The following is a 23,848-nucleotide window of genomic DNA, read 5'->3' on the forward strand; positions in this document are numbered from 1 at the left end:
TGTAATTACTACGCTACTATGGCCTATTTATTGCCTTACCTCCTCACGCCATTTGCAGTTTGTCTACTGTATTATTGACTGTATGTTTGTTTACTCCATGTGTAACTCTGTTTTGTTGTTTCTATCGCACTGCTTTGCTTTATCTTGGCCAGGTCGCAGTTGTAAATGAGAACTTGTTCTCAACTAGCCTACCTGGTTAAATAAAGGTGTTCTCAACTAGCCTACCTGGTTAAATAAAGGTGTTCTCAACTAGCCTACCTGGTGAAATAAAGGTGTTCTCAACTAGCCTACCTGGTTAAATAAAGGTGTTCTCAACTAGCCTACCTGGTTAAATAAAGGTGTTCTCAACTAGCCTACCTGGTGAAATAAAGGTGTTCTCAACTAGCCTACCTGGTTAAATAAAGGTGTTCTCAACTAGCCTACCTGGTTAAATAAAGGTGTTCTCAACTAGCCTACCTGGTGAAATAAAGGTGTTCTCAACTAGCCCACCTGGTTAAATAAAGGTGTTCTCAACTAGCCTACCTGGTTAAATAAAGGTGTTCTCAACTAGCCTACCTGGTTAAATAAAGGTGTTCTCAACTAGCCCACCTGGTTAAATAAAGGTGTTCTCAACTAGCCTACCTGGTTAAATAAAGGTGTTCTCAACTAGCCTACCTGGTTAAATAAAGGTGTTCTCAACTAGCCTACCTGGTGAAATAAAGGTGTTCTCAACTAGCCTACCTGGTTAAATAAAGGTGTTCTCAACTAGCCTACCTGGTTAAATAAAGGTGTTCTCAACTAGCCTACCTGGTTAAAGAAATAAATAATTAAATTCACTTCATTATCTTTTATTCTATGTGTTGTATTCATTATTATAGGCCTGATTTACATGTAGGCAAACGAAATTAGGACTGCATGAAACATCACAGAAGAGACGCACACAACATGATTTGGACTTATATTTTGAAATCCCAGAATGTCGAACTCGGAAGTGAATATTACCCTCACGCATGCGCGTACCGTCAATCTGGGGGACATGTGTTTTCAAGCACGAAATCGTTTTTCTAGCAACTGTTTCTAGCTAGTTAAAATCATATTTCTTTCAGCTCATGTTTTGCACGTAAGTTACAACAGTTACCCTTTACTGGTTTTGATTGTTTCCGGTGATAGAGTCGGAATAATCTTAACAGAAACACGTGAGAAAGGTTATTTGTTAGTTACTGTAGCATTCATCGTTAGGACAGCATGGGGCCCGTAATAGAGCTCATTGCTGGAAGTTACGAGCAGATCGCCTTTGGTTACCGTGTGTCTACAGGTGAAGAGGTATGTTGCATTAGTTTCTAAGCTTGGATTTTGATACCTGATTGTCCTGTGTATATGACAAACTATACTGTTTACCTTTTGCGAACCGATTAACGTTAGTTAACAGAGTTGGGGAGTATGTAACGGATGACACCGAAACGAACTAATCCGTGACGTTACCAGCAAACATATTGTAATAAGATTACAAATACTTAAAAAAAAAGGTGTAAAACAATACTTCTAGGATTCATTTTAAATTGAGAATGTTGGTGTCGCTGTAACGTTACAAGTCCCATGACTCTTCCAGTAACATTGGGAGGGGGGGGGGGGTGTTGATCTTTAAACAGTTTTTCAGTTTAACCCAAACTCACTGTCAACCTAATGGTAATGTTATTCATCACTCTATTGCCCCCTTTGATAAAGGTGTTAGCTACCACCGCTAAACTGCTAATATAATGACCTGTATTGCCTCTATTGATCAAACCTCCATTGCCAGATGTTTGGAAGCAGGTCTCATTGCTGTGTTGTCTATCTGCAGGAGTGGACAGCCACGGCAGACTTCACCCACCATGCCCACACTGCCTCAGTGTCCGCGGTGGCCACCAGCGAGAGGTATATCGCTACAGGAAGCAGAGACGAGACCATCCAGATCTACGACATGAAGAAGAGGGTTGAACATGGAGCTCTGCTGCATCACGACGGTAAGAGATATGACATGAAGAAGAGGGTTGAACATGGAGCTCTGCTGCATCATGACGGTAAGAGATATGACAGGAAGAAGAGGGTTGAACATGGAGCTCTGCTGCATCATGACGGTAAGAGATATGACATGAAGAAGAGGGTTGAACATGGAGCTCTGCTGCATCATGACGGTAAGAGATATATGACAGGAAGAAGAGGGAGCTCTGCTGCATCACGACGGTAAGAGATATGACATGATGAAGAGGGTTGAACATGGCGCTCTGCTGCATCACGACGGTAAGAGATATGACATGAAGAAGAGGGAGCTCTGCTGCATCACGACGGTAAGAGATATGACATGAAGAAGAGGGAGCTCTGCTGCATCACGACGGTAAGAGATATGACATGATGAAGAGGTAGCTCTGCTGCATCAGGGGTGTATTCATTAGTCGAACACTGTAGCAAAACGTTTAGCAATGGAACCATTTACTCCAGTAGGGAAAAACATTTTTGTAAGGGAAAGAGCATAGAAAATGTTTCTGCATCGTGACGGTGAGTTCAGGAAAACCACTTCTTGGAATTAAGTCTAGTAATGTTCAGGTTTTTTAGAGCTGCAGAATCTCACCTGCTACAGCAACAATCGGTTCCCAATCTGACGATCTTGAAGGTACCTCACTAACTGCATCCAACATTAATTTATGACTTCAATGGCTAAGGTTTGACTGTCTATTCCTTCGACATGCCGTTTTGATTAAGTCACTGACACGGTCAACAACATTATTGTGTGGCCCATGGTCTTTAGGCATGTGGCAAGCCACTAATATCGATTGAAGTATTGTTCCCCTAAGTGTTGCGGCTGCTGTAAGAGGACTTTAGTATCTCTGACCTAGGTTTCATTGTTATGATCTTTGTTCAGGTACCATTTCATGTCTGGAGTTCTATGGCTCCTCCCACCTGCTGAGTGGAGGACAGGACGGGCTGCTGTGTGTTTGGAGCACCAGGAACTGGGAGTGTCTTAAGTCCATCAGAGCACACAAGTAAGTTGTCACTCTCACATAAATTATTAGGTTTTTCCAGAAATCCCGGTTGGAAGATTGTCTGCTTATTCCCTTCTGAATCCTGGAATCTTCGAAACCGGGATTTCTGGGAAGTCAGCAGAATTTTGCATCCCCCACCGACAGACATGATTCACAATATATTGTCAAACTAAGTTTCCATCCACTGTTTTTTTAAATGTTTTTTTTTATGTGCGTAAAGTCATGACATATAAAATAAATAATAATCACGTCAAATGACATTTTATTTGTCACATGGGCTGAATACAACAGACAAGCCCTTAACCAACAGTGCAGTTGGTTATTTACTAAATAAACAAAAGTAACACAATAAAATAACGAGGCTATGTACAGGGGTACAGAGTCAATGTGGAGGCTATATACAGGGGGTACTGGTACAGAGTCAATGTGGAGGCTATATACAGGGGGTACCGGTACAGAGTCAATGTGGAGGCTATATACAGGGTGTTACGGTACAGAGTCAATGTGGAGGCTATATACAGGGGGTACCGGTACAGAGTCAATGTGGAGGCTAAATACAGGGGGTACTGGTACAGAGTCAATGTGGAGGTTATATACAGGGGGTACCGGTACAGAGTCAATGTGGAGGCTATATACAGGGTGTTACGGTACAGAGTCAATGTGGAGGCTATATACAGGGGGTACCGGTACAGAGTCAATGTGGAGGCTATATACAGGGGGTACCGGTACAGAGTCAATGTGGAGGCTATATACAGGGGGTACCGGTACAGAGTCAATGTGGAGGCTATATACAGGGGGTACCGGTACAGAGTCAATGTGGAGGTTATATACAGGGGATACCGGTACAGAGTCAATGTGGAGTCAATGTACAGGGGGTACCGAGTCAATGTACAGGGGGTACCGAGTCAGTGTGCAGGGGGTACAGATTAGAGGTGATTTGTACATGTAAGTAGGGGTGAAGTGACTATGCATAGATAAACAGCGAGCAGCAGCGTAAAAATAAAGGGGGGAATTGTCAATGTAAATAGTCCGGGTGGACATTTGATGAAGTGTTCAGGAGTCTTATGTCTTGGGGGTAGAAGCTGTTAAGAAGCCTTTTGGACCTAGACTTGGTGCTCCGGTACCTCTTGGGGGTAGAAGCTGTTAAGAAGCCTTTTGGACCTAGACTTGGTGCTCCGGTACCTCTTGGGGGTAGAAGCTGTTAAGAAGCCTTTTGGACCTAGACTTGGTGCTCCGGTACCTCTTGGGGGTAGAAGCTGTTAAGAAGCCTTTTGGACCTAGACTTGGTGCTCCGGTACCTCTTGGGGGTAGAAGCTGTTAAGAAGCCTTTTGGACCTAGACTTGGTGCTCCGGTACCTCTTGGGGGTAGAAGCTGTTAAGAAGCCTTTTGGACCTAGACTTGGTGCTCCGGTACCTCTTGGGGGTAGAAGCTGTTAAGAAGCCTTTTGGACCTAGACTTGGTGCTCCGGTACCTCTTGGGGGTAGAAGCTGTTAAGAAGCCTTTTGGACCTAGACTTGGTGCTCCGGTACCTCTTGGGGGTAGAAGCTGTTAAGAAGCCTTTTGGACCTAGACTTGGTGCTCCGGTACCTCTTGGGGGTAGAAGCTGTTAAGAAGCCTTTTGGACCTAGACTTGGTGCTCCGGTACCTCTTGGGGGTAGAAGCTGTTAAGAAGCCTTTTGGACCTAGACTTGGTGCTCCGGTACCTCTTGGGGGTAGAAGCTGTTAAGAAGCCTTTTGGACCTAGACTTGGTGCTCCGGTACCTCTTGGGGGTAGAAGCTGTTAAGAAGCCTTTTGGACCTAGACTTGGTGCTCCGGTACCTCTTGGGGGTAGAAGCTGTTAAGAAGCCTTTTGGACCTAGACTTGGTGCTCCGGTACCTCTTGGGGGTAGAAGCTGTTAAGAAGCCTTTTGGACCTAGACTTGGTGCTCCGGTACCTCTTGGGGGTAGAAGCTGTTAAGAAGCCTTTTGGACCTAGACTTGGTGCTCCGGTACCTCTTGGGGGTAGAAGCTGTTAAGAAGCCTTTTGGACCTAGACTTGGTGCTCCGGTACCATTTGCCTTAGCGGAAGCAGAGAGAACAGTCTCTGACTTGGGTGACTGGAGTCTGACACCGCCTAGTATATAGGTTCTGGATGGCAGGAAGCTTGGCCCCAGGGATGTACTGGGCCGTACGCACTACCCCCTGTAACGCCTTACGGTCAGATGCTGAGCACTTGCCATACCAGGCGGTGATGCAACCGGTCAGGATGATCTCGATGGTGCAGCTCTAGAACTTTTTGAACATCTGGGGACCCATGCCAAATCTTTTAGTCTCCTGAGGGGGAATAGGTTTTGTCGTGCCTGCTTAACGACTGTCATGGTGTGTTTGGACCATGTTAGTTTGTTGGTGATGTGGACACCAAGGAACTGGAAGCTCTCAACCTGCTCCACTACAGCTCCGTCGATGAGAATGGGGGCGTGCTTGGCCCTCCTTTTCCTGTAGTCCACAATCATCTCCTTTGTTTTGATCACGTTGAGGGAGAGGTCTCTGATGCTGCCTGGTCTCAGACCTCCTCCCTATAGGCAGTCTCATCGTTGTCAGTGATCAGGCCTACCACTGTTGTGTCTCCGGCAAACTTAATGATGGTGTTGGAGATGTGCTTGGCCACACAGCCGTGGGTGAATAGGGAGTACAGGAGGGGACTAAGTACACACCCCTGAGGAGCCCCCGTGCTGATCCTCAACTTGGCAGATGTTGTTGCCTACCCTTACCACCCGGGGCAGCCCGTCAGGAAGTACAGTTGCAGGAAGTGTTTAGTCCCAGGATCCTTAGCTTAGTGATGAGCTTTGTGTGCACTATGGTGTTGAACGCTGAGCTGTAGTCAATGAACAGCATTCTCACATAGGTGTTCCTTTTGTCCAGGTGGGAAAGGGCAGTGTGGTTTGCAATTGTGTCATCTTTGGATGCGTTTGGGCGGGATGTTAATTGGAGTGTGTCTAGGGTTTCTGGGATGATGGTGGTGTTGATGTGAGCCATGACCAGCCTTTCAAAGCGCTTCATGGCTACTGACGTGACTGATACAGGTCAGTAGTCATTTAGGCAGGTTACTTTAGCTTTCTTGGGCACAGGGACTATAGTGGTCTGCTTGAAACATGTAGGTATTACAGACTGATTCAGGGAGAGGTTGAAAATGTCAGTGAAGTGAATTTGTTTGTCCGAGTTGGTGGGATCTTTTTTTGTGTATCAGTACACATGCAGCACAACACATCATTGACCATTTGCCTCATGCAGCACATCTCCTTCACATAGAGTTGATCAGGCTGTTGATTGTGGCCTGTGGCATGTTGTCCCACTCCTCTTCAATGGCTGTGTGAAGTTGTTGGATATTGGCGGGACCTGGAACACGCTGTCGTACACGTCAATCTAGAGCATCCCAAACATGCTCAATGGGTGACATGTATGGTGAGTATGCAGGCCACGGAAGAACTGGGACATTTTCAGCTTGCAGGAATTGTGTCCAGATCCTTGTGACATGGTGCCGTGCATTATCATGCTGAACATGAGGTGATGGCGGTGGATGAATGGCACGACAATGGGCCTCAGGATCTCGTCACGGTATCTCTGTGCATTCAAATTGCCATCGATAAAATATAATTGTGTTCGTTGTCCGTTGTTTATGCCTGCCCATACCATAATCCAAAGGGGCACTCTGTTCACAACGTTGACATCAGCAAACCGCTCGCCCACACGACGCCAGACACGTGGTCTGTGGATGCGAGGCCGTGGTCTGTGGATGCGAGGCCGTGGTCTGTGGATGCGAGGCCGTGGTCTGTGGATGCGAGGCCGTGGTCTGTGGATGCGAGGCCGTGGTCTGTGGATGCGAGGCCGTGGTCTGTGGATGCGAGGCCGTGGTCTGTGGATGCGAGGCCGTGGTCTGTGGATGCGAGGCCGTGGTCTGTGGATGCGAGGCCGTGGTCTGTGGATGCGAGGCTGGTTGAACGTACTCCCATATTCTCTAAAACAACGTTGGATGCAGCTTATGGTCGAGAAATTACTATTCAATTCTCTGGCAACAGCTCTGATGGACATTCCTGCAGTCAGCATGCCAATAGCACGCTCCAACAAAACTTGGGACATCGGTGGCATTGTGTTGTGTGACAAAACTGCACATTTTAGTGGCCTTTTATTGTCCCTAGAAGAAGGTGTGTAATTAATGATCATGCTGTTTAATCAGCTTCTTGATATGCCACACCTGTCAGGTGGATGGATTATCTTGGCAAAGGGTGAAATGCTCACTAAACAGGGATGTAAACAAATTTGTGCCCAACATTTCAGAGAAATAACATTTTTGTGCCGTATGGAACATTTCTGGGATGTTTTATTTCAGCTCATAAAACACGAGACCGACACTTTTACATGTTGCATTCTGGTTCAGTGTATTTATAATGCAGATGCTATTGGATGGAAACCTAATGACCTACAACACGTTGATCCATTAAGGGCGCCAACTCTAAGGGTCATGGGAAGCTAAGGGAATGTGCAGATCTTTGTTCCATCCCAGCACTAACATACATGTTTTATTTCTTCTCCTCAGAGGTCAAGTTACGTCACTGTCCGTCCATCCCTCAGGGAAACTGGCCCTGACTGTCGGCACAGACAAGACACTCCGGTTTGCTTTCTGTTTTGAGTACATTTTTGGTTCTTGTTGTAGGTGTTCGAAACATTCTCTAGGAACTAAGTTGACTGACGGTTTTTGTGGTTGCAGAACGTGGAATCTAATCGACGGAAGATCGGCTTTCATCAAAAACATTAAACAGAGTAAGTTATCACTCAGTCTGACCATTACACATTTAATTTGATTTATTTTACCTTTATTTAACTAGGCAAGTCAGTTAAGTACACGTTCTTATTTTCAATGACGGCCTAGGAACAGTGGGTTAACTGGTCTAGGAACAGTAGGGTTAACTGCCTGTTCAGGGGCAGAACGACAGATTTGTACCTTGTCAGCTCGGGGATCTGAACTTGCAACCTTCCTCTTACTAGTCCAACGCTCTAACCACTAGGCTACCCTGCCGCCCCAAGCTTCAGTATTTGACACATTTTGTATATGTAAAATAGTCACGGCCATTTTGTCTCTAACTCCCTCTCCTCTAGATGCGGTGATAGTGAAGTGGTCTCCCGAGGGGGATAAGTATGTGGTAGTGATCGGCGACAAGGTGGACGTTTATGACCTGGAAACAGCGACTCTGACATCAACCATCATCAACCCCAAGAGGATCTCATCCATCAAGTTCCTCACTGTGAGTTCTGGGCTTTACCCAGAAGGCTAGGGGTTCTGGGCTCTTATCCAGAAGGCTAGGGGTTCTAGGCTCTTATCCAGAAGGCTAGGGGTTCTGGGCTCTTATCCAGAAGGCTAGGGGTTCTGGGCTCTTATCCAGAAGGCTAGGGGTTCTGGGCTCTTATCCAGAAGGCTAGGGGTTCTGGGCTCTTATCCAGAAGGCTAGGGGTTCTGGGCTCTTACCCAGAAGGCTAGGGGTTCTGGGCTCTTACCCAGAAGGCTAGGGGTTCTGGGCTCTTACCCAGAAGGCTAGGGGTTCTGGGCTCTTATCCAGAAGGCTAGGGGTTCTGGGCTCTTATCCAGAAGGCTAGGGGTTCTGGGCTCTTACCCAGAAGGCTAGGGGTTCTGGGCTCTTATCCAGAAGGCTAGGGGTTCTGGGCTCTTACCCAGAAGGCTAGGGGTTCTGGGCTCTTATCCAGAAGGCTAGGGGTTCTGGGCTCTTATCCAGAAGGCTAGGGGTTCTGGGCTCTTATCCAGAAGGCTAGGGGTTCTGGGCTCTTATCCAGAAGGCTAGGGGTTCTGGGCTCTTATCCAGAAGGCTAGGGGTTCTGGGCTCTTATCCAGAAGGCTAGGGGTTCTGGGCTCTTATCCAGAAGGCTAGGGGTTCTGGGCTCTTATCCAGAAGGCTAGGGGTTCTGGGCTCTTATCCAGAAGGCTAGGGGTTCTGGGCTCTTATCCAGAAGGCTAGGGGTTCTGGGCTCTTATCCAGAAGGCTAGGGGTTCTGGGCTCTTATCCAGAAGGCTAGGGGTTCTGGGCTCTTATCCAGAAGGCTAGGGGTTCTGGGCTCTTATCCAGAAGGCTAGGGGTTCTGGGCTCTTATCCAGAAGGCTAGGGGTTCTGGGCTCTTATCCAGAAGGCTAGGGGTTCTGGGCTCTTATCCAGAAGGCTAGGGGTTCTGGGCTCTTATCCAGAAGGCTAGGGGTTCTGGGCTCTTATCCAGAAGGCTAGGGGTTCTGGGCTCTTATCCAGAAGGCTAGGGGTTCTGGGCTCTTATCCAGAAGGCTAGGGGTTCTGGGCTCTTATCCAGAAGGCTAGGGGTTCTGGGCTCTTATCCAGAAGGCTAGGGGTTCTGGGCTCTTATCCAGAAGGCTAGGGGTTCTGGGCTCTTATCCAGAAGGCTAGGGGTTCTGGGCTCTTATCCAGAAGGCTAGGGGTTCTGGGCTCTTATCCAGAAGGCTAGGGGTTCTGGGCTCTTATCCAGAAGGCTAGGGGTTCTGGGCTCTTATCCAGAAGGCTAGGGGTTCTGGGCTCTTATCCAGAAGGCTAGGGGTTCTGGGCTCTTATCCAGAAGGCTAGGGGTTCTGGGCTCTTACCCAGAAGGCTAGGGGTTCTGGGCTCTTACCCAGAAGGCTAGGGGTTCTGGGCTCTTACCCAGAAGGCTAGGGGTTCTGGGCTCTTACCCAGAAGGCTAGGGGTTCTGGGCTCTTACCCAGAAGGCTAGGGGTTCTGGGCTCTTACCCAGAAGGCTAGGGGTTCTGGGCTCTTACCCAGAAGGCTAGGGGTTCTGGGCTCTTACCCAGAAGGCTAGGGGTTCTGGGCTCTTATCCAGAAGGCTAGGGGTTCTGGGCTCTTACCCAGAAGGCTAGGGGTTCTGGGCTCTTATCCAGAAGGCTAGGGGTTCTGGGCTCTTATCCAGAAGGCTAGGGGTTCTGGGCTCTTATCCAGAAGGCTAGGGGTTCTGGGCTCTTATCCAGAAGGCTAGGGGTTCTGGGCTCTTATCCAGAAGGCTAGGGGTTCTGGGCTCTTATCCAGAAGGCTAGGGGTTCTGGGCTCTTGTTAAGGATAATGTGAGATCACTAAAGTTTTATATTTAGTTCAGAGTGATCAACACAATGGTGAGCAATATTAAGAGCAATGCTTAATACACATGGTATATTTGTGACAGTCAAGGTGCAGGTTAATGGTGGTCACTAGACCTGATACACACGACACTCCTAGGTAAAATCACAGTAGAACACACAGTAAAGAAACAGGTTGGATGAATATGAGATGTGAGAAGGGAAGCGACCTTTATCCACTTACAAGTAGCCGTTAGTTTTGTTGTTCCTTTTCGTATGGAGTAATTGGTTCGTTTGTCATCAGAATTCCATCCTGGCCATAGCTGGGGACGACGAGACAGTCAGGCTGTGTGACATCAACACTCAGAAGGTGCTCTGTGAGTTCGAGGCTCATGAAACCAGGTACGTAGAATTCATATCTATGGTTTCGCTGCTTCCTTCTTGTAATCATTATGTACATTTTAATTGTATGATTTAATAGAATTCTTGGATGTTTTCTTGGTAATTTTGTGAAAAAGTTGTGCTGAGTATTGTCTTCACCTCTGTCAGGGTGAAATCGGTGGACAGTTTCACCGTGGACGACTTCTGTGTTCTGGTGACGGCGTCAAACGATGGCTTCATCAAAATGTGGAAACTTAACCTTGAGGTATGTACCACCTGTCTACCTGTCTACCTGTCCTTGAGGTGTGTACCACCCGTCTACCTGTCCTTGAGGTGTGTACCACCCGTCTACTTGTCCTTGAGGTGTGTACCACCTGTCTACCTGTCCTTGAGGTGTGTACTACCTGTCCTTGAGGTGTGTACCACCTGTCTACCTGTCCTTGGGGTGTGTTCTACCTGTCTACCTGTCCTTGAGGTGTGTGTACCACCTGTCTACCTGTCCTTGAGGTGTGTGTACCACCTGTCTACCTGTCCTTGAGGTGTGTGTACCACCTGTCTACCTGTCCTTGAGGTATGTGTACCACCTGTCTACCTGTCCTTGAGGTGTGTGTACTACCTGTCCTTGAGGTGTGTGTACTACCTGTCCTTGAGGTGTGTGTACTACCTGTCCTTGAGGTGTGTGTACCACCTGTCTACCTGTCCTTTAGGTGTGTGTGTACCACCTGTCTACCTGTCCTTGAGGTGTGTGTACCACCTGTCTACCTGTCCTTGAGGTGTGTGTACCACCTGTCTACCTGTCCTTGAGGTGTGTGTACCACCTGTCCTTGAGGTGTGTGTGTGTACCACCTGTCCTTGAGGTGTGTGTGTGTACCACCTGTCCTTGAGGTGTGTGTGTGTACCACCTGTCCTTGAGGTGTGTGTGTGTACCACCTGTCCTTGAGGTGTGTGTGTGTACCACCTGTCCTTGAGGTGTGTGTGTGTACCACCTGTCCTTGAGGTGTGTGTGTGTACCACCTGTCCTTGAGGTGTGTGTGTGTGTACCACCTGTCCTTGAGGTGTGTGTGTGTGTGTGTACCACCTGTCCTTGAGGTGTGTGTGTGTGTGTACCACCTGTCCTTGAGGTGTGTGTGTGTGTGTACCACCTGTCCTTGAGGTGTGTGTGTGTGTGTGTACCACCTGTCCTTGAGGTGTGTGTGTGTGTGTACCACCTGTCCTTGAGGTGTGTGTGTGTGTGTACCACCTGTCCTTGAGGTGTGTGTGTGTGTGTACCACCTGTCCTTGAGGTGTGTGTGTGTGTGTACCACCTGTCCTTGAGGTGTGTGTGTGTGCGTACCACCTGTCCTTGAGGTGTGTGTGTGTGTGTACCACCTGTCCTTGAGGTGTGTGTGTGTGTGTACCACCTGTCCTTGAGGTGTGTGTGTGTGTGTACCACCTGTCCTTGAGGTGTGTGTGTACCACCTGTCCTTGAGGTGTGTGTGTGTGTACCACCTGTCCTTGAGGTGTGTGTGTGTGTACCACCTGTCCTTGAGGTGTGTGTGTGTGTACCACCTGTCCTTGAGGTGTGTGTGTGTGTGTACCACCTGTCCTTGAGGTGTGTGTACCACCTGTCCTTGAGGTGTGTGTGTGTGTGTACCACCTGTCCTTGAGGTGTGTGTGTGTGTACCACCTGTCCTTGAGGTGTGTGTGTGTGTACCACCTGTCCTTGAGGTGTGTGTGTGTGTACCACCTGTCCTTGAGGTGTGTGTGTGTGTACCACCTGTCCTTGAGGTGTGTGTGTGTGTACCACCTGTCCTTGAGGTGTGTGTACCACCTGTCTACCTGTCCTTGAGGTGTGTGGCCCTCCAACGGCCTGTCGGTGGAATTTGTATTTTATTTAGGCAGGGGTGTCCCATTGAGACCAAGGGGTCTTCCATGAGAGCCCTGCATGACAAGACCAAACATTTACACACCATCTCTGGTAGGACTAGACCAAGCATTTACACACCATCTCTGGTAGGACTAGACCAAGCATTTACACACCATCTCTGGTAGGACTAGACCAAGCATTTACACACCATCTCTGGTAGGACTAGACCAAGCATTTACACACCATCTCTGGTAGGACTAGACCAAGCATTTACACACCATCTCTGGTAGGACTAGACCAAGCATTTACACACCATCTCTGGTAGGACTAGACCAAGCATTTACACACCGTCTCTGGTAGGACTAGACCAAGCATTTACACACCATCTCTGGTAGGACTAGACCAAGCATTTACACACCATCTCTGGTAGGACCAAGCATTTACACACTGTCTCTGGTAGGACTAGACCAAGCATTTACACACCGTCTCTGGTAGGACTAGACCAAGCATTTACACACTGTCTCTGGTAGGACTAGAGGGTTCCCAGGCTTGATGAACAGTAATGTTGCTCTAAAGATGACGACATTGTATTATTCATCAGTGATGTCCTCTATATTCACTGTTGTCTGTGTTGCTACTCGTCTTTTTAAGTAACCATGACGATTCCAAGAGTTGACACGATGGCACTAAACACTGTGTTCTCTTCTCTGATCCGGTGGTTGTCTGTTGTGTTCCAGTCCTTGGAGCCTCCGGTCCTCCTGGGGAAGGTGAATACTACAGCTAGGTTGACCTGTCTGGCCGTGTGGAAGCCCACCACTCTACAGGAGCCTCCCCCGGAGGTCAAAACAGAACCTACCACATCTCACGGTACTGCACTGTCTTAGTTCTTAATCCATAATAATAATAATGTTGCCATTTTAGCATTTTTCCCAAAGTGACTGTCATGCACACACATCCTGGTCCCGGTGACCCAAAATGGCGCACATGGTAGTTTTTGCCCCAGTACTAAACACCTGATTCTATTAATCAGTTATGTAGTAGAAAAATAAACAACATTTTGAGTCACCAGGGTGAAGAACCACTGGTCAAATGGTGTTACCCCATAAACCCCAGTCCTGGTTTAGCTTTTCATCATTATTACTGTAGGAATAGTTTTAAATGGTTTTTTATTTTTTATATATTTTTTTACCTTATATTTATTTATTTATTTTACCTTTTATTTAACCAGGCAAGTCAGTTAAGAACAAATTCTTATTTTCAATGATGGCCTAGGAACAGTGGGGTTAACTGCCTGTTCAGGGGCAGAACGAGTCCTGGAACATGTTCCAGCTGGAGAAGAAGAGAAACTCAGTCCGTCAACTTCCAAACAGTGTAAACCATTCGATAATGAGACCGGGGTTCTAATATGGCTTGGTCCTACTGGGTGGAGGAGCCCTGCTAGTCTAATATGGCTTGGTCCTACTGGGTGGAGGAGCCCTGCTAGTCTAATATGGCTTGGTTCTACTGGGTGGAGGTGCCCTGCTAGTCTAATATGGCTTGGTCCTACTGGGTGGAGGAGCCCTGCTAGTCTAATATGGCTTGGTCCTACTGGGTGGAGGAGCCCTGCTAGTCTAATATGGCTTGGTCCTACTGGGTGGAGGAGCCCTGCTAGTCTAATATGGCTTGGTCCTACTGGGTGGAGGAGCCCTGCTAGTCTAATATGGCTTGGTCCTACTGGGTGGAGGTGCCCTGCTAGTCTAATATGGCTTGGTCCTACTGGGTGGAGGAGCCCTGCTAGTCTAATATGGCTTGGTCCTACTGGGTGGAGGTGCCCTGCTAGTCTAATATGGCTTGGTCCTACTGGGTGGAGGAGCCCTGCTAGTCTAATATGGCTTGGTCCTACTGGGTGGAGGAGCCCTGCTAGTCTAATATGGCTTGGTCCTACTGGGTGGAGGAGCCCTGCTAGTCTAATATGGCTTGGTCCTACTGGGTGGAGGAGCCCTGCTAGTCTAATATGGCTTGGTCCTACTGGGTGGAGGAGCCCTGCTAGTCTAATATGGCTTGGTCCTACTGGGTGGAGGAGCCCTGCTAGTCTAATATGGCTTGGTCCTACTGGGTGGAGGAGCCCTGCTAGTGTAATATGGCTTGGTCCTACTGGGTGGAGGAGCCCTGCTAGTCTAATATGGCTTGGTCCTACTGGGTGGAGGAGCCCTGCTAGTCTAATATGGCTTGGTCCTACTGGGTGGAGGAGCCCTGCTAGTCTAATATGGCTTGGTCCTACTGGGTGGAGGAGCCCTGCTAGTCTAATATGGCTTGGTCCTACTGGGTGGAGGAGCTCTGCTAGTCTAATATGGCTTGGTCCTACTGGGTGGAGGAGCCCTGCTAGTGTAATATGGCTTGGTCCTACTGGGTGGAGGAGCCCTGCTAGTCTAATATGGCTTGGTCCTACTGGGTGGAGGAGCCCTGCTAGTCTAATATGGCTTGGTCCTACTGGGTGGAGGAGCCCTGCTAGTCTAATATGGCTTGGTCCTACTGGGTGGAGGAGCCCTGCTAGTCTAATATGGCTTGGTTCTACTGGGTGGAGGTGCCCTGCTAGTCTAATATGGCTTGGTCCTACTGGGTGGAGGAGCCCTGCTAGTCTAATATGGCTTGGTCCTACTGGGTGGAGGAGCCCTGCTAGTCTAATATGGCTTGGTCCTACTGGGTGGAGGAGCCCTGCTAGTCTAATATGGCTTGGTCCTACTGGGTGGAGGAGCCCTGCTAGTCTAATATGGCTTGGTCCTACTGGGTGGAGGTGCCCTGCTAGTCTAATATGGCTTGGTCCTACTGGGTGGAGGAGCCCTGCTAGTCTAATATGGCTTGGTCCTACTGGGTGGAGGTGCCCTGCTAGTCTAATATGGCTTGGTCCTACTGGGTGGAGGAGCCCTGCTAGTCTAATATGGCTTGGTCCTACTGGGTGGAGGAGCCCTGCTAGTCTAATATGGCTTGGTCCTACTGGGTGGAGGAGCCCTGCTAGTCTAATATGGCTTGGTCCTACTGGGTGGAGGAGCCCTGCTAGTGTAATATGGCTTGGTCCTACTGGGTGGAGGAGCCCTGCTAGTGTAATATGGCTTGGTCCTACTGGGTGGAGGAGCCCTGCTAGTCTAATATGGCTTGGTCCTACTGGGTGGAGGTGCCCTGCTAGTCTAATATGGCTTGGTCCTACTGGGTGGAGGAGCCCTGCTAGTCTAATATGGCTTGGTCCTACTGGGTGGAGGTGCCCTGCTAGTCTAATATGGCTTGGTCCTACTGGGTGGAGGAGCCCTGCTAGTCTAATATGGCTTGGTCCTACTGGGTGGAGGAGCCCTGCTAGTCTAATATGGCTTGGTCCTACTGGGTGGAGGAGCCCTGCTAGTCTAATATGGCTTGGTCCTACTGGGTGGAGGAGCCCTGCTAGTGTAATATGGCTTGGTCCTACTGGGTGGAGGAGCCCTGCTAGTGTAATATGGCTTGGTCCTACTGGGTGGAGGAGCCCTGCTAGTCTAATATGGCTTGGTCCTACTGGGTGGAGGAGCCCTGCTAGTCTAATATGGCTTGGTCCTACTGGGTGGAGGAGCCCTGCTAGTCTAATATGGCTTGGTCCTACTGGGTGGAGGAGCCCTGCTAGTCTAATATGGCTTGGTCCTACTGGGTGGAGGAGCCCTGCTAGTCTAATATGGCTTGGTTCTACAACCAATTTTGAATGATAAATTGGTTATTGTGACATATGTTTGTCTCGTATGGCATTTGTGTGAATGTTGCTGCGTGACTTGCCACAACGAAAGTTATTCTGTTTCTATTATATTATTATATTATGTTGGACAAGATCTAATATGTGGAATTGCTGGATGTAAACGTCTTGAATACTAGAGAAACCCTTAACATTAAGGTCTCTTTTTATAGAAAGTTATGTACAAAAATATTTCGGGTGGTTTTAAAATGCGTATTTTTTTCTGGCAATATAGCATGAGAATATCATGTGGTTGTTTTCCTTCATCCCCGACAGACGTCAAGGATGTACTGGAGCTTGAAAAGAAGAGGAAGAGGAAGAGGGTCAGGATCTCGACTGTAGAAGTGGTCCAAGAGGAAGATGCTTCACCCAAGAAGAAAAAAGATGGTGGGAAAAAAAAGCTGAAAACTTAATAAAAAATAAATATTTTTTAAAATTGTAGTTTCAACCTGGTGTCAGGTCATTTCGTATTATTCTGTACGTAAATCCGAGCTGCACCTTTTTAGTATTAATTTGTGGATGTCCATCACCCATTTTGTATATGTTACGAGTTACAATTCGTATTATATGTTATGAATTTGCTAAATATATGATATGTTACATTCTAGCTAGGTGGCTAACATTAGCTAGTCTAGGGGTTAGGGTTAAGTTTAGGAGTTAGGTTAAAGGTTTAGGGGAAGGATTAGCTAACATGCTAAGTAGCTAGAAAGTAGTTGCTGAAGTTGTCCAGGATGAGATTCAAACTCACAACCTTTGGGTTGCTAGATGTTTGCGTTATATGCCCACCCATCTACCCTGATCAACCACCCTACTTTTGTTTTTTGCCTTAAGTAACGATCCGTCTTAGGTAACCGTAACATATAATACTAATTTGAGCGTCCCGGATTTACATTTACTATGTTACGCCTAGTCTGAGACCAGGCTGGTATTTTTGGTGTGGATATGATGTGGTCTTATAGATCTATGTGACAATGACATTTGGCCACTAGGAGGTGACAGACCTACTTTATAAACAGCTTGTATGTCCTCGTACTGTCTGTCACGTTATTTATTATCCCATTAACAATGGACTCTTATCAATCTAAATTTTCCAATCGAAACATAACTAAGTTATAATACAAAATGAAAATAGCTTAGTCTGTAGGTGAGTGGATGGGAGTTGGATTGTCCAAGAACATGAGGAAGAGTGCATTACCTTTTGGGACTTTAAAAAAAAACTTTTTACTGAACAAAAATAAATGCAACATGCAACAATTTCTAAGATTTTACTGAGTTACAGTTCATATGAGGAAATCAGTCCAATGAAATAAATTCATTAGACCCTTATCTATGGATTTCACATGATTGGGCATACAGATATACATCTGTCGGTCACATTTTTTTTTTTTGAGTAGGAGCGTGGATCAGAAAACCGGTCAGTATCTGGTGTGATCATTTGCCTCATGCAGTGTGACATCTCCTTCCCATAGAGTTGATGAGGCTGTTGATTGTGGCCTGTGGAATGTTGTCCCACTCCTCTTCAATGGCTGTGTGAAGTCGCTGGGTATTGGCGGAAACTGGAACGTGCTGTCGTACACGTCAATCCAGAGCATCCTAAACATGCTCAATGGGTGACATGTCTGGTGAGTATACAGGCCATGGAAGAACTGGGACATGTTTAGCTTCCAGGAATTGTGTACAGATCCTTGCAACATGGGGCTGTGCATTATCATGCTGAAACATGTGATGGATGAATGGCACAGCAATGGGCCTCAGGATCTCTTCAGGGTATCTCAGTGCATTCAAATTGCCATCGATTTAAAATGCAATTGTGTTCATTGTCCGTAGCTTATGCTTGCCCATACCATTACCCCACTGCCACCATGGGACTCTGACAATGTTGACATCAGCAAACCCGCTCGCCCACACGATGCCATACACGTGGTCTGCGGGTGTGAGGCTGGTTGAACATACTGCCAAATTCTCATGGTAGAGAAATGAACCTTCTATTCTCTACTAACAGCTCTGTAGTCCAGCATGCCAATTGCACACTCCCTCAACTTGAGACATCTGTGGCATTGTGTTGCGTGACAAAACTGCACATTTTAGTGGCCTTTTATTGTCCCCAGCACAAGGTGCACCTGTGTAATGATCATGCTGTTTCATCGGCATCTTGGGATGTAAACATATGTGCACAAAACTGGAGTGAAATAAGCTTTTTGTGCATGTGAAACATGGGACCAACACTTTACACGTTGCGTTTTTATGTTTTGATTCAGTATAGAAAAAGATTTGTTGATCTTTTGTAGGCTTCAAATGTCAAAACTGACAGGTGATGAAAGATGGAGATGTCTGGATACAAACAGAAACACGATGTTACTATAAAACAAGATGTCTGGATACAAACAGAAACACGATGTTACTATAAAACAAGATGTCTGGATACAAACAGAAACACGATGTTACTATAAAACAAGATGTCTGGATACAAACAGAAACACGATGTTACTATAAAACAAGATGTCTGGATACAAACAGAAACACGATGTTACTATAAAACAAGATGTCTGGATACAAACAGAAACACGATGTTACTATAAAACAAGATGTCTGGATACAAACAGAAACACGATGTTACTATAAAACAAGATGTCTGGATACAAACAGAAACACGATGTTACTATAAAACAAGATGTCTGGATACAAACAGAAACACGATGTTACTATAAAACAAGATGTCTGGATACAAACAGAAACACGATGTTAATATAAAACAGATGCACATGGTAAATAAAGGGTAAACAAATGAGCAAACTAGCAAATGAGCAAACTAGCAAATTAGCAAATTAGCAAATCAGGGAAGAGCACTTGTATGCACAACAATCAAACGATCTAAATGTAGATGATAAATACCTTGGCCACCACACTCAACAGTCAATAATGTAATTCTCCAGTAGTCCATGCTGGTTTGGGTTGAAATATAATATTATTCTCTGTTGGGCATTTATGGCGGTGTGCGTACTAGTATCAGGTAAATTACTGCCACCTACCTACTGAGGTGGAGTCTGAGGCTAAGGAGGTATATTAGATTCTGTACTACCAGGCTAGAGTCTGATGAGACTATGGAGGTGTATTAGATTCTGTACTACCAGGCTAGAGTCTGATGAGACTATGGAGGTGTATTAGATTCTGTACTACCAGGCTAGAGTCTGAGACTATGGAGGTGTATTAGATTCTGTACTACCAGGCTAGAGTCTGAGACTATGGAGGTGTATTAGATTCTGTACTACCAGGCTAGAGTCTGATGAGACTATGGAGGTGTATTAGATTCTGTACTACCAGGCTAGAGTCTGATGAGACTATGGAGGTGTATTAGATTCTGCACTACCAGGCTAGAGTCTGATGAGACTATGGAGGTATATTAGATTCTGTACTACCAGGCTAGGGTCTGATGAGACTATGGAGGTGTATTAGATTCTGTACTACCAGGCTAGAGTCTGATGAGACTATGGAGGTGTATTAGATTCTGTACTACCAGGCTAGAGTCTGAGACTATGGAGGTGTATTAGATTCTGTACTACCAGGCTAGAGTCTGAGACTATGGAGGTGTATTAGATTCTGCACTACCAGGCTAGAGTCAGACTATGGAGGTGTATTAGATTTTGGTGGTGTCGAGCTAGGGTTGCACCAAAGGTAGACCATGGACCATACACCCATAGGCCATGCGCCATGCATCCATAGACCATACATCCACAGGCCATACATCCACAGGCCATACATCCACAGGCCATACATCCACAGACCATACATCCATAGACCATACATCCACAGACCATACATCCATAGACAATACATCCACAGGCCATACATCCACAGACCATACATCCATAGACCATACATCCATAGACCATACATCCATAGACCATACATCCACAGGCCATACATCCATAGACCATACATCCATAGACCATACATCCACAGACCATACATCCATAGACCATACATCCATAGACCATACATCCACAGGCCATACATCCACAGGCCATACATCCACAGACCATACATCCACAGGCCATACATCCACAGGCCATACATCCACAGGCCATACATCCACAGGCCATACATCCACAGGCCATACATCCACAGACCATACATCCATAGACCATACATCCATAGTCAAATGTGGATGTGATGAGAGCGAAATAGACATTCATAAGTTATGTGGATTCCCCCCATGTGTGCCCGGTTAGACATCTCATTGCCCCTCTTCAGTACCTGGTTAAACATCTCATTGCCCTTCTTCAGTACCTGGTTAGACATCTCATTGCCCCTCATCAGTACCTGGTTAAACATCTCATTGCCCCTCATCAGTACCTGGTTCAACATCTCATTGCCCCTCATCAGTACCTGGTTCAACTTCTCATTGCCCCTCATCAGTACCCAGTTAGACATCTCATTGCCCCTTTTCAGTACCTGGTTAAACATCTCATTGCCCCCCATCAGTACCTGGTTAGACATCTCATTGCCCCCCATCAGTACCTGGTTAGACATCTCATTGCTCCTCATCAGTACCTGGTTAGACATCTCATTGCCCCTCATCAGTACCTGGTTAGACATCTCATTGCCCCTCATCAGTACCTGGTTAGACATCTCATTGCCCCTCATCAGTACCTGGTTAGACATCTCATTGCCCCTCATCAGTACCTGGTTAGACATCTCATTGCCCCTTTTCAGTACCTGGTTAAACATCTCATTGCCCCTCATCAGTACCTGGTTAGACATCTCATTGCCCCTCATCAGTACCTGGTTAGACATATCATTGCTCCTCATCAGTACCTGGTTAGACATCTCATTGCCCCCCATCAGTACCTGGTTAGACATCTCATTGCTCCTCATCAGTACCTGGTTAGACATCTCATTGCCCCCCCATCAGTACCTGGTTAGACATCTCATTGCTCCTCATCAGTACCTGGTTAGACATCTCATTGCCCCTCATCAGTACCTGGTTAGACATCTCATTGCCCCCCATCAGTACCTGGTTAGACATCTCATTGCTCCTCATCAGTACCTGGTTAAACATCTCATTGCCCCTCATCAGTACCTGGTTAGACATCTCATTGCCCCTCATCAGTACCTGGTTAGACATCTCATTGCTCCTCATCAGTACCTGGTAAGACATCTCATTGGCCCTCATCAGTACCCGGTTAAACATCTCATCTCTGTTCTGAGACCATACTGCTGGTGTCCTTTAGGAGGGGAGCTGTTCTGATACCATACTGCTGGTGTCCTTTACAAAGGAGGGGAACTGTTCTGAGACCATACTGCTGGTGTCCTTTAGGAGGGGAGCTGTTCTGAGACCATACTGCTGGTGTCATTTACAAAGGAGGGGAGCTGTTCTGAGACCAGACTGCTGGTGTCCTTTACAAAGGAGGTGAGCTGGTCTGAGACCATACTGCTGGTGTCCTTTACAAAGGAGGGGAGCTGTTCTGAGACCATACTCCTGGTGTCCTTTAGGAGGGGAGCTGTTCTGAGACCATACTGCTGGTGTCCTTTAGGAGGGGAGCTGTTCTGAGATCATACTGCTGGTGTCCTTTAGGAGGGGAGCTGTTCTGAGACGATACTGCTGGTGTCCTTTAGGAGGGGAGCTGTTCTGAGACCATACTGCTGGTGTCCTTTAGGAGGGGAGCTGTTCTGAGATCATACTCCTGGTGTCCTTTAGGAGGGGAGCTGTTCTGAGACCAGACTGCTGGTGTTCTTTACAAAGGAGGGGAGCTGTTCTGAGACCAGACTGCTGGTGTCCTTTAGGAGGGGAGCTGTTCTGAGATCATACTCCTGGTGTCCTTTAGGAGGGGAGCTGTTCTGAGACCAGACTGCTGGTGTCCTTTAGGAGGGGAGCTGGTCTGAGACCATACTGCTGGTGTCCTTTGCAAAGGAGGGGAGCTGGTCTGAGACCATACTGCTGGTGTCCTTTAGGAGGGGAGCTGTTCTGAGACCATACTGCTGGTGTCCTTTACAAAGGAGGTGAGCTGGTCTGAGACCATACTGCTGGTGTCCTTTACAAAGGAGGGGAGCTGTTCTGAGACCATACTGCTGGTGTCCTTTAGGAGGGGAGCTGTTCTGAGACCATACTGCTGGTGTCCTTTAGGAGGGGAGCCGTTACTGCACCAATGATAGAGGGGCGTTACTGCACCAATGATAGAGGGGTATTACTGCACCAATGATAGAGGGGCGTTACTGCACCAATGATAGAGGGGCCGTTACTGCACCAATGATAAAGGGGCCTGTTACTGCACCAATGATAGAGGGGTGTTACTGCACCAATGATAGAGGGGCCGTTACTGCACCAATGATAGAGGGGCCGTTACTGCACCAATGCCCGCTACAATAGGGTGCCCTGGGGGTTTTGTAACATTCTTGTGTAATTTCGGCAAAGTGGTCATTTTATGTTGTTGAATAGACAAAAAGTAGTGTTATTTTTTGGTGATTTGACCAGAACTTAAATAGCCATCTAAGACCGTATAGACAGTGTTCTGAAATTGGGAAGTGGGGTCACTTCTGAGTTTCTTGTAAAAGGTGTTGTCTATGACCCTCATTTAGATAAACTGTCCTATCCAAGAGTACAACCGACCCAACCTTATCAGCAGAGCAGGTAAGGACTGACCTATCAGGTTGTACAACCGACCCACCTTTATCAGCAGAGCAGGTAAGGACTGACCTATCGGACTGTACAACCGACCCACCCTTATCAGCAGGGCGGGTAAGGACTGACCTATCAGGTTGTACAACCGACCCACCCTTATCAGCAGAGCAGGTAAGGACTGACCTATCGGATTGTACAACCGACCCACCCTTATCAGCAGGGCGGGTAAGGACTGACCTATCGGACTGTACAACCGACCCACCCTTATCAGCAGGGCGGGTAAGGACTGACCTATCGGACTGTACAACCGACCCACCCTTATCAGCAGAGCAGGTAAGGACTGACCTATCGGACTGTACAACCGACCCACCCTTATCAGCAGGGCGGGTAAGGACTGACCTATCGGACTGTACAACCGACCCACCCTTATCAGCAGAGCAGGTAAGGACTGACCTATCGGACTGTACAACCGACCCACCCTTATCAGCAGAGCAGGTAAGGACTGACCTATCGGACTGTACAACCGACCCACCCTTATCAGCAGAGCAGGTAAGGACTGACCTATCGGACTGTACAACCGACCCACCCTTATCAGCAGAGCAGGTAAGGACTGACCTATCGGATTGTAAATCAAAAGCTTGTTTTTCATTCTTTGGTAAATGATGGAAAGATTTGGACTCCTGTTTGTTTTTAAGGAGATGGGCAACATCTTTTTCAACAAGTCTGCAATATGTCTCAATAGAGTGATTGTGATTGGCTGGAGGTACAAAATATGTACAGGTGAGCAGCCTACATGTTCAGTAGAAACATCCCAATTAGGGGAGCTAAAGTATTCCCTTAAACGGATGTTTCTAAAAACCTTAAACATGTTTACCTTATTAACATCTAAATCATTGCACTGAGTTGTAGGCACAAAAGATAACCCTTTATTAAGCAAGGAGATATGGGCAGGGCTCAATATCTTGCTTGATAAATTAAAAACACTCAGTCCCGCGGGTTCTGGGACCGAGTGATCGGTCTCCTCTGCCTCTGATAGTAGTTTCTTCTTACCCCGTCGGGTGCGACATCTCATCGGTACGCGTGACCGCGGCCACCCCCGCGCTTCGTTAGGCCCAGTCTCTCGTTGGATAAAAAAAATTGCCCTGGAAACGGATGAGACGCTGGTTGTAGAGCGTTGG

At 47.2% G+C, this 23,848-nt stretch overlaps 1 protein-coding gene across 2 annotated transcripts; it reads left to right on the plus strand.

Annotated features, from left to right (window-relative positions):
- Positions 1-965: 965 nt before the first annotated feature.
- pak1ip1 (PAK1 interacting protein 1) lies at positions 966-17,078 on the plus strand. 2 transcript variants are annotated; one of them, XM_031810830.1, is made up of 10 exons: positions 966-1,302; positions 1,820-1,982; positions 2,879-2,999; positions 7,575-7,649; positions 7,746-7,798; positions 8,135-8,280; positions 10,402-10,499; positions 10,647-10,743; positions 13,062-13,191; positions 16,328-17,078. In XM_031810830.1, the coding sequence occupies exons 1-10, from the start codon at positions 1,225-1,227 to the stop codon at positions 16,462-16,464; spliced, it is 1,098 nt and encodes a 365-aa protein (XP_031666690.1). In that variant the 5' UTR covers positions 966-1,224; the 3' UTR covers positions 16,465-17,078. The 2 variants fall into 2 exon arrangements, with proteins under 2 accessions (XP_031666690.1, XP_031666689.1); XM_031810829.1 differs by having other exon boundaries at positions 984-1,302; positions 7,575-7,798.
- The last annotated feature ends 6,770 nt before the right edge of the window (positions 17,079-23,848 follow it).

Source organism: Oncorhynchus kisutch, linkage group LG30, assembly GCF_002021735.2.
Source record: "Oncorhynchus kisutch isolate 150728-3 linkage group LG30, Okis_V2, whole genome shotgun sequence".
NCBI classification, from domain to species: Eukaryota; Metazoa; Chordata; class Actinopteri; order Salmoniformes; family Salmonidae; genus Oncorhynchus; species Oncorhynchus kisutch.